This window comes from Molothrus ater, chromosome 5 (genome assembly GCF_012460135.2).
Source record: "Molothrus ater isolate BHLD 08-10-18 breed brown headed cowbird chromosome 5, BPBGC_Mater_1.1, whole genome shotgun sequence".
NCBI classification, from domain to species: domain Eukaryota; kingdom Metazoa; phylum Chordata; class Aves; order Passeriformes; family Icteridae; genus Molothrus; species Molothrus ater.
In genome coordinates this window covers 54,863,050-54,879,979 of record NC_050482.2, presented here as the reverse complement: position 1 = coordinate 54,879,979, position 16,930 = coordinate 54,863,050, and the positions used below count along the sequence as shown (strand labels likewise).

The following is a 16,930-nucleotide window of genomic DNA, read 5'->3' as shown; positions in this document are numbered from 1 at the left end:
TCTGTATAGAGAGATAAACCATATATGATATTTAATTTTTTTGCTATCAAATTTGTTCCTCTTTGGATATTTTGAGAATAGTGACTTGTGTTAAAACAGGAGTTGCTACATTCAATATTTAACCAGATGTCTTGTTTTAGACACCATGTCCATTGTGCTTCTCCCTGAATTCTTGTGTCAACTAAAGCTTGGGTTTGCCTGGATTATTTCTTTCCTTTCTACTCCCCTACCCACAGCATTCCTGCTTTCTCCTTCCCTGCCTCTGCATGGGGGCAGGTATAGGCCTGTGCTCCCCAGTAGAAGAAAAACATGGACACACTGCAGTGAATCCACTGGAGAGCCATTAAGATGAACAAGGAGAAGCTGAGAACACTGGAATTGCTGTACCACAGGAAAAAAAGGCTCAGGGGATATTACCCATGTGGCCAGTTGGAGAGCACAGAGCTAAAACCTTCTCAAGGGCACCCAGTGAAAGGACAAGAGGCACAGGGCACCAATGGAAATGTAGGGAGGGCAACTTAAACATTAAAAAATCCTTGGTGTAATGGTGATCAAATACAGGAAAATTTGTTGAGTCTCCATCTCTGGAAATACTCAAAACCCAAGTGGACAAGTCTCTGAGCAACATCCTCTAGCTGACCCTGCTTTGAGCCAGAGGTTGGACCAGCTGATCTCCAGAGATCTCTCCTAACCATAGCTGCTGATTCTCTGGCTAAATGGTTTCTGTGCACTTTCCTCAGCTGGGAACACTGGAATCTGGCATCAGAAGTATTAACAGATACTTGGATTCATCATTATTTCTCTGTTGGCACTATTGTAGTCTCATAGCCCTGCTGGCTCACATGGAATTTCTGCAAGCTACAAGTGCTGGGGTACTTTTCTCCCTCTCTCGTGACCACTTCTGGCATTCAGTCCTATGTAAAGCAATGGTTATTGCAGAAAGGGAAAGAAAATTCTGAAAACTTACTCATTTCCATATATTCTGGAGTCAGCCCAGTGAAAGGTTCCAAGATGTAGTCGAGATCCCATTGCTGAGGGTCCTTGGATTGGTCGGTGCCAATTTCCTTTACTTCAGTTCTTTCATCCTTCAGCTTCCTAAAGAGTTTCTTGAGCTTCCTGAGAAACAAAATTTCAGATTGAACTAAATCTGGTTTTTTTTTTTCCCCTAAAAGATTTGGCCCATGTCTTTGCACAGCAACACAAAATTAATTCTGTGTTACTTTGGCACATCACAGGGGGAGTTTACACCACCCTGGGAAAGTTCAGATGTTGTTTATTGACAGGTACAAGCTACTGGAGTTGAATCCGGTACTTTATAATAATTTTTCTCTCTAGATGCATATTCCAAGGGGGTCTTCCTGAAGATCCTGGAACCTAGATAATATTAGTAATTATTACTCTCAAGAACAACATAGTGAGTACCTCTCTTTTAACAAAATGCAATATGTAGTGGTTTCATTCCACATTTTTACTACAGGCACACTTTCATCTCAATATAAAAATTGGGAACTTCCAGTATAATAGAATTTTAATGTCAAAGAATTGCCAGATGCTCATGGGTTGCGCAGAAAAGCTGCAGCTGCCCCATCCCTGGAAGTGTTCAATGCCAGGTTGGATGGGGCTCTGAGCAAGCTGGGATAGGGGAAGATGTCCCTGCCCATGGCAGGGAGCTGGAAATGGATGAGCTTCAAGGTCCCTTCCAGCCAAGGCCATTCTGTGATTATGGGATGTTTCCAAAAAAGAGGGTGCAAGAATGTACTGACAGTAGAAAAAGCAGTACCAAACATCGTCCCACTGAAATGGGGATCCAAATTTAATGACATTGACAAATAAATTAGAGTAAAATGAATGATTTCTAAATGAAGAGTAAAGTTCCCCCACCCTCTGTGGTATTTGAAATACACATGCGTCAGCAACTTCAAGCTATTTTATACACTGAGAAGTTTCCATGGAAAACCACAGTAGTAGAGTGAGGTATTTCTTCACAATCAAGGCAGCAAAATACAGTCAAATTAGCATAAAATAGCCAGATTTATACTTATTGCATATCTTTCTTTTGCAGATGATATTTATCTTCCACAGAAATATACGGCACTATTTTACACTTCTTCACATATGTGCCATGAGTGGAAATCCAGACTAATTCCAATGAGGTGTTGCCAGTAGTGTAAGCAGGGCTCTCCCACAAAATCTTCCCCCACAGCTTGTGATAGTCTTTGAACTGTAGGTGTGTGGTCTGGATACAGGAATATTTGGGAGAAGGGGTTTTCCTTTGGACCTCCAGAAAAGCAGAACGACTTTCCTGGACCCTGGCTTCAGTAGCAGGGCAAGGCTGAGGAACAAAAGCTGGCAAACACAATAAAGACTTTGCTGTGTGGGTTTATTGCTTCATTCCTAAATTTGCACTGAGCCATGGGATCACTGTGTTCCCACAGTGACTGAGGAATTTCTGCACCTACCAGTGTTTACAGGACCCATTCCATTTCATCACCAGTATGGAGGAATTTGGGATTGGAAGACACTCTTTAAACAGGTCTAGATTGCATCAAGCCCTCTCAGATCCTGGATCATAAAGTTTCAGAAATCAACAGGACAACTCCTGGTTTTGTTTGAGGTAGAAGGAAGATGTAGCTCCCAAGTCTGATGGTAACATCATCAGTGCTTTGGCATTACTGGTAACCAGGACACTCAGATTGCACAGTTTTAATGAAAGGGTGGGGGTAAATTTAAAATGCTTCACGAGACAGACAGAATTAGATTAATCCTTTCAAAGACTTTTACCTCTTACATCATGCAAACTCAGCCATTTCAAGACACTAGATTCCCTTTCTCCCCCTCTGCCTTTATGGCAGCCAAGGGAACTTGTTGGTGACAGAGGTGATGTATCATTCAGAGGGTAGGAGGCTGGGGCAGGATTTAAAATAATCAAAGAATTCCCAGGATGTTCTTCCAACATATCTCAATTAATTTCCTAATGGGAGGGACTCTCAGAGGATGGTGAACAATAGATTCCAGACAATGCTAATTTCTGTTCCAATGAAATGATACAAGCTGTAAATGTCTCTCACACTTCTGTGGGTGGATGAGAGTGAAGATGATCTTGTTGTCACAGCACAGCAGCAGCTGAGATAAAATTTGAGTGTGTTTAGATGTGAAATCTGTGCACATGTGATCTAATCCTTCAGCTACAGCACCACAGAATCGAGTTCTGGAGATTAATACATACATACATCTCCCACGAGGATCTAGTAAATAAAACAATTGTGGTTGGTTTTAATGTTTATTTGGGAATACACCAAATCCAGAGCTCAGTTGCTCAGAATAATTTTTAATTTTTCATCTGGTTATCTCTAAACCAGGCATGATGAACAGCAACTTTAACCATTTGGAGTTCAGCTTTGAAGAGTGTTTGCATGCTTCTTTTTATGTTTTTTTGTTGGTTTTTTTTGAAAGATCAACTGAATGAAAGCAAGCCAAACCAATTATTTCAAATTTTCCACAAAAAACAAAAAGTACCTTTGTATCATATCCAAGCATGTGAAGTTTGAAACCAAGCAGAAATGTGTCAGAAAGTTAAAGGAACAGAGAAGAGGGATTTGCAGGATGTTATTCTCCAGCTATACAGCAATGGGCAGCAATAGGGCGATGAAAATGAGTTTTGCAGAACCCTTTATCTGTATTTATCATTGTGATTCTAAAACTGCGTATGCTTTTTAAATGCCTTTGTTTGAAGCCCATTTCTTAATTACCCAGATCAACGTTTTTAAAGAAAATTGACAGAAAAAGAGTTCTTTTAGCTTCTGATTTTTTTTTTTCCTCCTGGGCAGCCCCCCACAGTGAGGAAGTGGTAAGTTGGCCCAATCAGGATAAGTGTCCCAGAAGCTTTGTGCTGAAGACGCTCATGCAGCAATGTTTCATGATTCCACACAGATCTGGGCAAAGAGGGAAAACTATAGAGCTGTAGAATAGCCATTATTTCTGGTTGTTTTGCCAGGGAATGTCAAAAAGCAAGGTGCACCCTTAAGGAAACTGAACAGCATGTGAGAAGAATCAATGCAGGATGAGAAAGAAAGAAAATTACCAGGTTTTTGTCAGGCTGTGTCTAGAGCATTTAAAAATTACACTGCAGCTTCTCAGAGGGGATTGGCACCAAATTATTGTATTAGGTAAGAGGTGGGAACATTGTTGAATTATGCTGATTGTAATTCCCAGTATAACCAATAAGCACTGCATTATGCACATTAACAAGCATCTGAAGTGAGCATAAAATCACTACCTGTCAATTACACTCAAGATTTTGAGAAAAAATATGATGAAAAGAGAGAAATCAAGCTCCAAGCGATCCTGGCTGGGCTGTAAGCACATGGTGATCAGATGAAGGCTCCTTTTCAAAAATCAGAGAGGTGATTCAACAGTTTCTCTATTGATGCAGTAAGAAGGAGCAGCTGGATTTGGGGGATCTAGGGGAAAGAATGATGATGAATGGGAAAAAATGAAAAATTTGTGGAGTGAGTGAGAGTGGAATAGATAGAGGCTGAAGAAGTGGGGCATCTGGAGGGCAGGCTGAAAGAAAACAGATGCAGGAAAATTACTTTGTTGGCACAAGTGTTTGTGTCTTCAGTGGCTGTACAATTGGGATTGTTCAGCCTGGAATAAAGAAGGCTCCAAAGGGACTTAATTGAGTCTTCCAATGCCTGAAGGAAACCTGTGGGAAAGATGGAAATAGACTATTGAAAGTGATGGAGTGCAGGAAAAGGGAGAATGGCTTCACACTGACAGAGAGCAGGTTTACATGGGATATTGGGAAGAAATTCCTTTCTGTGAGGGTGGAGAGGCCCTGGCACAGTTTGCTCAGAGAAGCTGTGGCTGTCCCATCCCTGGAACTGTCCAAGGCCAGATTGGATGGGGCTCTGAGCGACCTGGGATAGTGGGAGATGTCCCTGCCTATGGCGGGGGATTGGAACTGGGAGGTCTTTAAGGTTCCTTTCCAGACCAAACCATTCTGTGATTCCATTATTCTATGAATTCTTGCTAGAACAGAGATGCATGTGGAGGTTTTACGTGAAAAGACAGAAAGCCCCTAGAATCCAGCTGCCAGGAACAAAGGATTATTTATAACAGGTGGGGTTTTAAGGCTCTCCTTCCAGCTGATGCTTTTTGATCTGTAGGATAATATAAAAAGGTGCAGAGAGAAAGCTAAACAGAAAAGATTCCTATGTTGAGTAGCTGGAGCACTTGTATCTGGACAAAAAGAAGAGCAGTGACCCAGACTCTTGTGTCCTTGCCTGTAATTTTCTTTCCTGCTTTTGGGAAGGAACACTGAAGATCCAGGCCCTCCTTCAGTCATATTCCTACAGTCAGTTCACATAAAGAAACACCTTCTCACATTCACAGCACAAGAACAAAGCAGGGGAAGAACAAAAGTATCTAAATTTCTTGTTCTCACACAAATTTTTGGTACAGCCATGCTTCCTTGGCACACTCAGATATCCTGGATTCTACAAGTTTCAGTTGTGTTTGGGGTTTATTGGTTTCTCAATCAGAGGAAAACTACAATAAAAAACAGGAAGAGAAAGAAAAAGGAAAAAAATCCCCACCCAAACCTTTAATTAAGAATAATTTAGTAAAGGTGAAAAACAACATAAGAGATAGTAGCTATGAAGGGTTGTATTTAAATGGATTTTATTAACTCTTGGTATTGTCATCCAGCATATTTAAGTATATTTTGAAGGAAGTGATGGAAATCGATGCTGAATAGAAGGGCCACAACCATGGCCTCGCTAAATTCAATAGTTTTGCTGTTCACTTCAATAGGGCCAGGATTTCACCCTAAGGGTTTAACACCAAGGTCAAAACCAGAGAGTAATAAAATAACCACATGGATGGGGTTTTTTCAGTAAGTTCAGAAAAGAAACAGAACTGAATAAAAAGGGTCTTAAAAGAACTCTCGGTTAAGGCTTTCAAGCCCTGCAGCCTTTTAGGGTCAATTCCTATGGCAACAGTAAAAGAATGATGGTATGTGATACATCTGAGTGAACTTTGGCATATTTACATCTGTTAAACTTGTGAATTCCAACCCCATAGAACACACATTTCAGTTCAAGAGGGCTTAGTTTTCTATAATTCAAATCTTGTTGCATTTACCTAGCTGGTTTGCTATAGCTGGATGCAGAAATTAAAAAAAGAAATCATGCAAGGTTCAGGAGATCAGCAATTATATCTATCATAGTTGCGGCAGCAGTTTCTACAGAAACATTGAAGGAAAAGCAAGGATGTGTACCCAAAAAATGCAGGGCTGCCATCTGAATTTTCCATCCTCACCCGGTACAGACCATGGATAAAGCAGAATGAAGATATGGAAAGATCCTTTCCAATTCTTTCCAGTTTGGGGTTCTAGGAACATAAAGGATGACTGCTGCTTGGATCATCTACTTAGCAGTAGTTTTTGAGGAGAAAGAGAAGAAAATGGGATTTGTGATTTCTGCAAATCACCTAAAACGCCTTGGGTTTTTTGGTGAATCAAATTAAAAGATTTCCTAAAAAAAAAAACTTGAAATCCTAAGACTTCAGTGTGGAAGAAAATGTTTTTTGATGAGAGTCATCAGATAACTCAGCAGAGAGGTGCTTCCACGTTACAGATGTGCAGGGGACAGCACCAGATTCTGAGGATCAAATCACCATTTATTATATCCCCTTCTGTCTCTCCACATGGAGAAGGTTGGTGGCAGCACCCAGGACTCTGCCCACAGTGAAAATACAGGGAGCCCAATGGAAGAATCTGTGTTATTCACCCCGACTCTCAGTCCCTCCAAAGAGGCACAAGGCAAGGGGGAATGAAAAACGCAGCTGCTGGTACCCTTGAGGAACCAGCCCAAACCAGTACAGTGGTCCATTCAGGAACAGGAGGCTAACTCTGATTTAATTACGTGCTCAGTTATTCTTCTGGTGCAAATAGGTCCAAGGAGAAGGGCCGAACCCTACAGACACACACACAATTTTCTTGGGAATGCAGACAAGCAAAGAAAAGCAGATATGTTTATTCCAATATGACAAGATAGCCCTGTGACTGAAATGAGGTATTTATCTAGGAAGGAGAGGATGAAAGGATGATTGTTTTTAAACCATTTTAAAAATTGAGGCCACAACAGTTTGTTAAATGAAGGGTGGGGGAGCAGATCTGAGGGAGAAAAATTAGATTAAATTATCACATTCTTGCACCAAAGGGAGGGAAATTAAAAATAATTGGACATGACTTTCTGTTTGGACTAGATAAACCCATGCTTTCATGAATCAAAAATAATAAATACAGTATTTGTAACATCATAAAATTCCCATTTAAAAAGTCCAGTAGCAGTAAGGTTTTGGAAGACGAAAAACAGCAGGTTTACACTGAGAAAGCTTAAGCCTTCAACATGTCAGATATTTTAAGAATGATTTACCACACTTTTCTCAAAATAAAATGTAAACTCAATGAGATGCAGACACAAAACAGGCCTTCCTATTAAACTTTGACACAAGAATAATGAAGCCGTCCATAATCTACATCTGATTTGTTTGGGAATTTTCTCTCTCTCTCTATTTAAATTCCTTGCAAGAAAAAAAAAAGTTCTTGCTGAGAAAAGGGAGGAAAAGGGCTCATTTGAAATATATTTCATATATTTTAATAATCGCTCCTCTTTATTTCTAGTTACCATCATCATGGCCTTATGCATGTGACCTGAAAGCTGCTGACACCAGAGTTGGAAGATTCTGCCTCATTTCAGTGGAGCTGAGATGTCTAAACCAGACTCTTCATCTCCAACATTTCACAGGCCACTGCCACCACAAAGCAAACCTCCCAAGAGGCAGGAGCAGGACTTTCTCAGTGGATTCTCAGTGCTTGAAGATCCCCTTGGCACTGGTGATTTTTCCTGCTGTATTTGGAGCAGGGAACTGAGCACTGAAGCAGTACATGGCAGAAAGGCACTGAGCTGTCAGTGTCTCTGCTTGCTCCTGCATCATCCCAGAATGACATAAAGGCACCTTGGAAACGTGTGGATTTCATCCCCAAACCCATAAAATAGTCATAGATCAAGTAATAGATTTTAACATTTTTTATGGGCTATTGCTTTCCCCCACAATATCTCCCCTCCACTTTGTGCTAATTTGTATTCAATGCTGCTGTCCTGAAAGCTTCTCTGAAAACTCCCAGGAGATCTATTATACCTTTCTCTGGTTTCTAAAATTAATTTAAATCAATTATTTCATATATTTAATCATTTTCTTTAAGCCATTTAGTGAAGATATAGCAAATTATTCAACATAAAATACAACCAGATCATTTCACCACAACCGAAAATGTGATTTATCATCACATTCAATTGGAACCCACTGAAGGCAGTGGCAAAAGTCCCATTTATCTGAATAAGGATCAAGGCTTTGATTTACTGTGCCATAGGAATAACATATAATGGAAAAGGCCAGGATACATACGGGATTCCAATTTCAAAGAGATTGTTTTGAATCAGTTGCTTTCCAAGCATGATAATGCTCAGCTGAATGCAGAGTTCCATCAGACACCCTCCTGGAGCACACTGCAATTAAAAAAAACAGAGAGTGTGAAGGGATTTAGAGAATTAATTCAAAAATATCCACTTGGGAGAGCTGCCAGTGTCTCTATGTGCCCACTGTCCCTACCACCACTTTTTGTGAGATCACGGAGCTCATTGATTACTTCAAATCTGTGTTTGACAAGGTATTTCATCTCCTCTCATTAAACTTCATTATGGAAAATACGCAGAGCTCTGAAACAACTCATGGTGCCCTGGGTCTCCTATATTTCCTTTAAAAATATTTACTATATAATCAATGTAATAACGATAATGCAGGATCACCGATACTCTTCAATCTGATCTCTCCTGGGGGGGAAAGAAAACCTTCAATCTTGTAAAGACTTTTATGTCAGCTTTATTGTCAAACCTTGAGTACGTCTCTCAGCTTTCAAGGGAATACCGCAGCAATCCCCTTCATGAGAGGATTAAAAAAAAAAATGTTTATAAGTTTAGCACAAAATGGCTCCAGGTTTTTAAGCTATTGAATTTGCCAAGCTTTCAGCAATCTGCAGAATGGGAAGGCAGATTCACACTTCCCGAAGGCCTCAACCAAACCATGGAATGTTTGTGCCTTAGTGCCCAGTAATAAAGCACAGAAATGGTGAAGCTTCACCTAAGAAAGACCATGAAACAGTCAAAACTGCAGAAAGAAAGAATATAAAGTTTCCTTAGATGGACACCCTGGGTTTTGCTTATTCAAGTTGAAGATTTAACCTCTTGTTTTAGCATGTGTTTTCTATTTTTCCCCTGTTGTCCGTAGTCCACTGAACATGGTACACATATTTCTTTGTGTAAAGGATTTTATTTGTAATTTGAATTTCATATGTACTTACCTCTTCCATCCTGTAACCTTCAAACACATACACATAATGACCAGGATGGCCAACAAACCTGAAAACAAAAATAATATATGAACTAGAATAAAAAAAGAAAAAGAAGCTAATATTGACACTATGATTTAATATAAAAACACAAAAATAAGTTAATTTTGAAATCAAGATTGTTCGTTTGCATTATTCAAAATATTTCAGAAGTTGCTTCTTAAACATGAATTTTCAAGGGCTCAGCATCTATTCAGCTTTGATTATTTCAAAGAAATAGGCCTCTATGAATGGTTTTCTACTACATCCGGATAAAATAATTTTAATAAATATTTTTCAGTGATAAAACAATATAATTAAAAACACCTCACTTGATTAGAGATGGCAAATATATCTGGGGACACATATCCTAGGTCACATTCTCTTACATGTGAATAATGCCCTGAATGGAATTATTTATACATCTGTACACAACCAAGACTTTTCTGGCTACACCAGGAGAAACAATGATATTGACTTTATTCAAACCATACAACACAAAAATATGGTTAAAAAAGAGAGAATTTGGTGACTTTTTTTCATTGGTGTCTTACAATATTTGCAACTGCTGGCAAAATGCATCATTCATCCTCAAATGAAAGGTGCTGGATAGGATTAGTGAAGAGTAGAGATTAAAAAATTTTACAGCCCCCAAAAGGAAGAGCAAAATGGTAGTAAACAGAATCCAGAGGATGTTTTAAACATTTTTTACCAAAGTTTTAGCAAATAATCATTTTAAGCTTCCCATTCAAAAGCATGTGGATGACTGGGTCCCAAAATAAAAGGATTCTGAGCCCATAGGAAGTCACAGTTATTTAGCAGGACAGCTGAATTAGCTTTTTTGTCAATCACTACATTTGCCAGTGGACTGTAGCTATTTCTTAATTTGATACGCAAGAATAATGCAAAATAATGTGAAAGTAATAGAAAAAAGAGCTCCATAATTTTAAATGAAATAGGAAGACCATTCTTTGCCAAATGATGCTTCAAGGAAAATTTGTTAAACTGTGGAAAGTTAAAGCCTGTAAGCACCACCATTCATTATAAAAACTACACTTTTTTAAAAAACCAAAATGAATTATTAACTTTAGATAAACCTGTCAGAGATATTTTTTCAGATCTGGCAAAGATGACCACTCCCAGGCCTTTGTGCTCATTTTTATACACAGATCCACTAATATAGATACATTATATAAAAATGCATATACAGAAATATATATACGTAAAGGATATTTATCCTACCTTCCTTTAAAAAAGGCAACATAAAAAATTGATGCATAAGAATTCACAAACTTTAGTAGGAATGCCTTCAAAATTAGTCTTTCCTCAAAAGTTTTCTCTGTTTTTGGTATTTCTGGGGAAAAAAAAAAGCAAACCAGAGAATGGAATCAGTAAGTAATATAAAACTCCCTGAATCCCCAAACATGTACAAAAAACCCCCAAACTTCAAACTTTGGGCTTCTATTAATTTTTATTTTGTACCTCTAATTTGTACCAAAGCCACTAGGTCTGTTACTGAGACCTGATTTCCAGAGATATTCAATTCCACAAAGCAAAAGCAGTATAAATTACTCTGCTCTATATATGGATATTAACATACACGAGTATATCTGCTACACAGTTACACAACTAAAATAACAAAACATTCATATTCTCAGTTGAGGAATGCTGAAAGCAAAGTACAAAGACTTTCAACCAGAAAAAAAACATCTTAAAAGCATCCTTAACTTTCCAGTTAGGAAAGTTAGTCCACAAGCCTTCTTTTCTCTGGTGAGACTTGAAATGTTTAATGCTAAATACAAGACTAAATACCTTTTTGAATAAGGTATTAAGTGAATTAAGTGCAAAAATAATGGCACATTTTTGTTACCAATTCACTACATATGTTCTGTATTTCAATATTTCTTGGTTTAAATATTTTCAGTATTCATTACTCTGTTCCCAGATTTATTTTCAATTTCTGTGGAAATTTTCTGGCAGCAGAAAGGACAGGTATAAGACAGAGGTTTTTCAAACTGATGGTAGAATCCTTTTTTAAAGATTTTATATGGGTGAAACCCTTGCGTTTCTCTGCTTATCCTGAGCTGTATCTAATGTGAGAGAAGATAATTTTATGATTTAATTTATCATTCTTGGCTGAATTTCTGTGGCACAGGGAAAATGTGGAATAATAAGGAGATCCAGAGCTCTGGCTTAAGGACTTCATTAAAAATACTGCTGTACTTTTACGGTTTTGTTTCAGGCACAGTTTGAGTGTTCTGTTTGCTTTGCTGTTGTTTTGGGGTGTTTTTTCTTAAAAAAGCTGCATAATTATTTTAGCACTAAAGGAAAAGAAAAGCCTAATGAGCCCTCACTGCCTGACTTACTTTGTGATACTTTCAACCACATTTTCATAAAAGATCAGTGCACAACCTGATGAAACCTACGGCATAACCCACCTATAAGTATAAAAAAAGCTTAATTAAACCTTCAAACAATTTGTAGGTGATCCCATACACTGAATAGATCCGCAAGAGAAAAGATCAGGGCAGCAGGAATATCGAATAACAGCAGTGCAACTTTTCATTTGAGGGAGAAAAATCCTAAACTCTGCCTTACAGAGAACCCCCCCCCCCCCCCCGCCATGGATGAGCTCAGCCTCTGGATGAACATTTACACACCATATATGGTCCCAGAGGCTCCCTCAGACATCCTATACCATAGCTGTAGAGGCATGTGTAGAATTTGTCCTCCAGCTCGTTGGGTGTGCTGCATGAGAAATGCATTCAGCCAGAATAGGTGTATTTGTAACAGAGAAAACTCCCTCATCCCAAAAAAAATTAAACACTCGGTGGTGGGTTGTTATGCCAAAATTAGGCAGCTGGAACTTTGCAGGTGAAGGGTGAGTTGAGCTAAGGGTGGAATGGGCCTTAGCTCTCCGAAGGAGCTGTTGCCTTTGCAAGGGACAAACACAAGTAGTTTTGATTTTGTCCCTGTTTCACTGGTTCTTCCTTGGCCTCAAGGAAGCGTTGAGGTTGGTGAGGCCCTGGCACAGGTTGCCAAGATCAGCTGTGGCTGCTCCATCCCTGGAACTGTCCAAGGGCAGGTTGGATGGGGCTGGGAGCAACCTGGGCTAGTGGAAGGTGTCCCTGCCCATGGCAGGGGCTTGGAACGAGGTGAGCTTCAAGGTCCCTTCCAACCCAACCCAACCCAACCCAACCCAACCCATTGTGTGGTCCTGAGTTACAAGTGAACTGTAAATCTTGTCTGGCACCACCTGATTACTGAAGAGAATCTGTTCTTCCTGGGAATAGCAGGATACCATCTGCACTTTGGTTGGTCTGATCTGTGATAAAGGAGCATCAGTGCCCCACTCCGCTGGGCCCACAGGAGTCCTGCTCCACCCTGTACGAGCTCTCTGTATTAATAACGACAAAAGTCCTACTCTTTTCCTCCTGACTGAGGAGGTATTGAGGCATGACTGTGATCCTATGATTAACCCAATTGCTATCAGTGCTATTCTTGTGCTTACAGATGTAGTTTTTTACCTGAACAGAGATTCGAGTGTACTTGGGCCAGGAATAGAAACTTTTGCTGTCAAGAACTACTCCTTCAGCCCAACAAGTATGTTCTTCAGCTTGTGGATTAAGTGCAGTGTGAAATGAGAATTGAGAATGTTTTTCTCTTCTCAGTAATGAGAGTTCACAAGTTAAGCAACATTTATCAGCATGCATGAATTGTAATTTTTTTAAACATTTTGTTTACATTTGGCATCTGAGCCTAGCGCTGGAGAAAGCTGCCTGAGTGAACTTTCTAACTCATGTAATTTGTAGCACTAGAGATTAATCTGACTGGGTCCTTCTTAAACAAAATATCTGATGATTGGTTAGGAATGCTGCCCTCATAATGACAGGATTAGAATTAAATGCAAAGTGACAGGGGGGAAATAATCAGCAACTACGAAATTGTTGTTTCTTTCAAAGTTCAGCATGGTGCACATTTCAGAGAGATTTTTCTCCTGCACTTCCCAAAGAGAGGCCATGGCGGTGCCTAGCACTTCCCAGCTCCTGCCTAGAAGCTGCTGGAGAAATCTCATCTTTATCTTTTCCTACTCTTTCCATAGAGCTGTGTCATTCCTTAACATTTGTGCCCTTTCTTACCTGGGCAGGTGCAGTGAACAGAATTGATCAGGTCACACACAGTTAGCAGTCTGTCATGTGAAAGCTGAAAATCTGGGTACAATTTTGGCCTGAACAGTGAGCCTGAGCTCATTTATGCTACTAGAACAGAGTCCATTTGTGTAACCCTGTTACAATCTGCCCAAAGCCTGGTGCAAAACAGAAATAAACAAATGAACCCACTAAAGTGACAATTTGGAAAATTAATTGCTCTGTCTTAATTTCTTTCAAATACTTTAGGAATTTATTCTAAACAGGATCATACTTCCACAATTCAGGCTTGGACCTCTAACAGCTGCAAAACTGTAGTTTATAATGTTCTTCCAAAAATAGGACTGAAAGAGATGTTTTCATTTGTGGATTTAAAAGTGTTTTAAGAAATTGAGAAGAAATAGAAGTCTGAAGAGTAACCTCATGTAAAGGTGCTATCAGTCAACATCCTTGGTCAAATTTATATAATAAAATAAAGCCCAGCCTAAACCCCTATTAGTAAACATCTTTAACCTAATGTATATAACAAATCAATACTTAAGGCCTAAAGCTCTATAGGAGTCAAAGGAATGACTTCTCTTCAAAAGAAATAAATAGCCAGGCTTGCAACAATATTTTGATGTTTAAAATAAACTTTTAAAGTCCAACCACTAACTGGCGTAAAAATCATTAATAAAAAGTCCAGCCCAGACATGCCTCCAAAATGGAACCAAAAAATCATTTGAGCAGTAAGGAAATAGTTAAAACTTTCATCAGGGAAACAACATCAATGTAACTTTATCAGAGCCATCAACATTTTTTAAACAACCCACTGACTTTCTGCAGCTCTTAGCTTGAAGAGGTACCTTCACAGGCCTGAGTGTTTTCACAGGCCCCACCCAGGAGGAAATACTCCTCTTGGACCCTCCTTGCACCCCCTCATGTCAATACATGGATTAATGAGGAATGTGGCGAGGCAGTTTTACCAATTTCTGTCAGCCATTTGGCCACAGCTCCATAAATTTCATCGAGGATGAGGACTACCACAAGGTTAATGATGACAGCAGTGGCAGTCACAGTCACTCGAACATTGGACCTGGTTGTCTCGTTTGTGCTGAAGGACAAGGCTGCTGCTGTCGTGATTCGGTACACGATGACACCAAACACTGCTGAAAATGCCAGCATGATCTGCAAACAATTAACACATGGATTAGTTCAGCCTGGAAACAGAAGCTTTAGCTGGGAGGTTGGGTGTGTTCCATGAATTGGCATCACAGGGCTGTTTCTTAGTGCGAGACAACATGCAGGTGATCGAAATAAAAGACTCTCCAGCAAACAGGGGCATAAATAAGAAATAAGGAAATTGATGCAGCACTCCAAACTGGCACAACAATTCAACTGACACAAGATGATCAGGGGGCTGGATGCTTCACAGCATGTCTCATGTGAAGACAGTTTGAGAGAGTTGGATGAGAGTTGAGAGAGTTGTCTAGCCTGGAAAAGAGAAGGCTTCAGGGAGATCTTATACCACCTTTCAGCATCTAAAGGAGGCTTATAAAAAGGAGGGAAAGTGACTTTTTACATGGACAGGTAGTGGTAGGAAAAGAGAGGATGGTTTTAAACCAAAAGAGGACATTTTTTGTTAGATATTAGGAAGAAATTCTTTCTGTGAGGGTGGAGAGGCCCTGGCACAGGTTGCCCAGAGAAGTTGTGGCTATCCCATCCCTGGAAGAGACCAAGGCCAGGGCGGCTGGGGCCCTGAGTGTCCCGATCCAGTGAGTGGCATCCCTGCCCCTGGTAGGGAGTTAGAATTAAATAACCTTTAAGATCCCTTTCAACCCAAACCAATCTGTGATTCTTTTATACTGATTCCATGGATTCCTGCAGATGGGCATGTCCATTCTGATTAATGGACACATAATACACACATCATTCATGCAGTGAAATTTGGGTTCAAAAGCAGGAATTAAGTAAGATCTTTCATCTGACAATAGATTAAGATAGCTTGGACCGAAAGGCCTGTATTTATGTGCAGTCAGATAAATGGGCTTTACTGGCTCAAACAGCTTCACCTGTGCCCAGCAGAAGTGCCAACTTACAAATTAAAGTTATTATTCCCCTGTTTTTATTCCTTTTAGGCTGGCCTAAGCAGGGTTATTAGGGCTTCACTTTACATTTGTGTCCCAGAAATCACTTGGTATCCCTGGCATTCTTCATAGGCCAGCTTTGACCCATGAGATGAGGAAAGCTGGCCCGGCTACTTAAGATCAAGTTCCCACAAGAAGAATTTGAATTTCACAGGGTTGTGGTATTCAGTTAAAAAAAAAATCTAAACCAATCCACAATGAAAAAGAAATCATTAAACCAATAATAAAAATAGCAAATTTTCATCATCACAGCACAAAAGGGAGAGAAGGTACATTTTTCCCTTTCATTTTTGCCTTTAGCAAGAATTCCAGTGTACATTCATTATTTTAGGTAAAACATCTTGAGATCATCAGATGAAAGAGACTACCTCAATGTGAAAGATTAGACTACTGCAATTATTAAAATGGGCCTGGGGGCCTAGATTCAAAACACAGGTTTAAGGAAATTTAACAGTTCATTTTAATGATCCAGCAATAGTTTATTGAATTCCTGTATGCAGGGGAAGGTTGTTGCATGAAAAGGAACTATTGCAAAAGAAGCCCAATAAGAATCAGAGTTAAATTATTAAAGGTTGAAGGTGAAAACTGGGCACACTTTTATGAAGAACTAGTAAATATACTAAGAATTAATTATTTGGAGAAACTCCTGGAGTTTTCAGATGAAATTGTCAAATATGTTTTGTCAGCAAATAGTAATAGTTAGACCTAGTAAAACATCTAATTTTACTTTTTAAAGAACTGTTTCATTAATTTTAAATGAAATGTAGGTTGAATGATAAAAGCCTGAACCTGAAACAGTTTAAATGAAAACTTTTCAAATTACATAAAATATTATTTCCTTTGGTTTTGTAGTTTTCATTGTGTCAAGGAAACATTTCTAGTTTCTATATCTATTTTTCTTTTGACTTACCTACCAAATGAACAGACCATAAAAAATCACATTCATGCTGAACTACGTTGCTGTGACAGAAGGGGTGTAGGAACACAAGAACCATAACTTTTTCCTTGCTTCCCGATAACAATCACTAGAGTAGAAAGTAAAATCCCCAACAAAGGAAGAAAACAAACCAGCACCACCTGGTATTAATTTACTTCACCTTCCACCTCTACAGACACCTTAAGCTCCTTTCGTTTTCTTAATCTGAGCAACAGATTCCTCCTTCTTAATCATCTTCCTGATACTGTCTTCCTGGTTTTTTCCCCTG

At 39.3% G+C, this 16,930-nt stretch overlaps 1 protein-coding gene across 1 annotated transcript in view; it reads right to left on the bottom strand.

The window, feature by feature from the left end:
• The window catches only part of ANO2 (anoctamin 2), a 149,200-nt gene that overhangs the window by 16,660 nt on the left and 115,610 nt on the right, over nucleotides 1–16,930 (bottom strand). The window contains exons 16-20 of the mRNA XM_036404898.1: nucleotides 14,565–14,766; nucleotides 10,694–10,805; nucleotides 9,425–9,482; nucleotides 8,473–8,573; nucleotides 968–1,116 (exon numbers count right to left, since the gene is read on the bottom strand). Coding sequence (XP_036260791.1) covers nucleotides 968–1,116; nucleotides 8,473–8,573; nucleotides 9,425–9,482; nucleotides 10,694–10,805; nucleotides 14,565–14,766 — 622 coding nt within the window. The remainder of the gene's footprint in view (nucleotides 1–967; nucleotides 1,117–8,472; nucleotides 8,574–9,424; nucleotides 9,483–10,693; nucleotides 10,806–14,564; nucleotides 14,767–16,930) is intronic.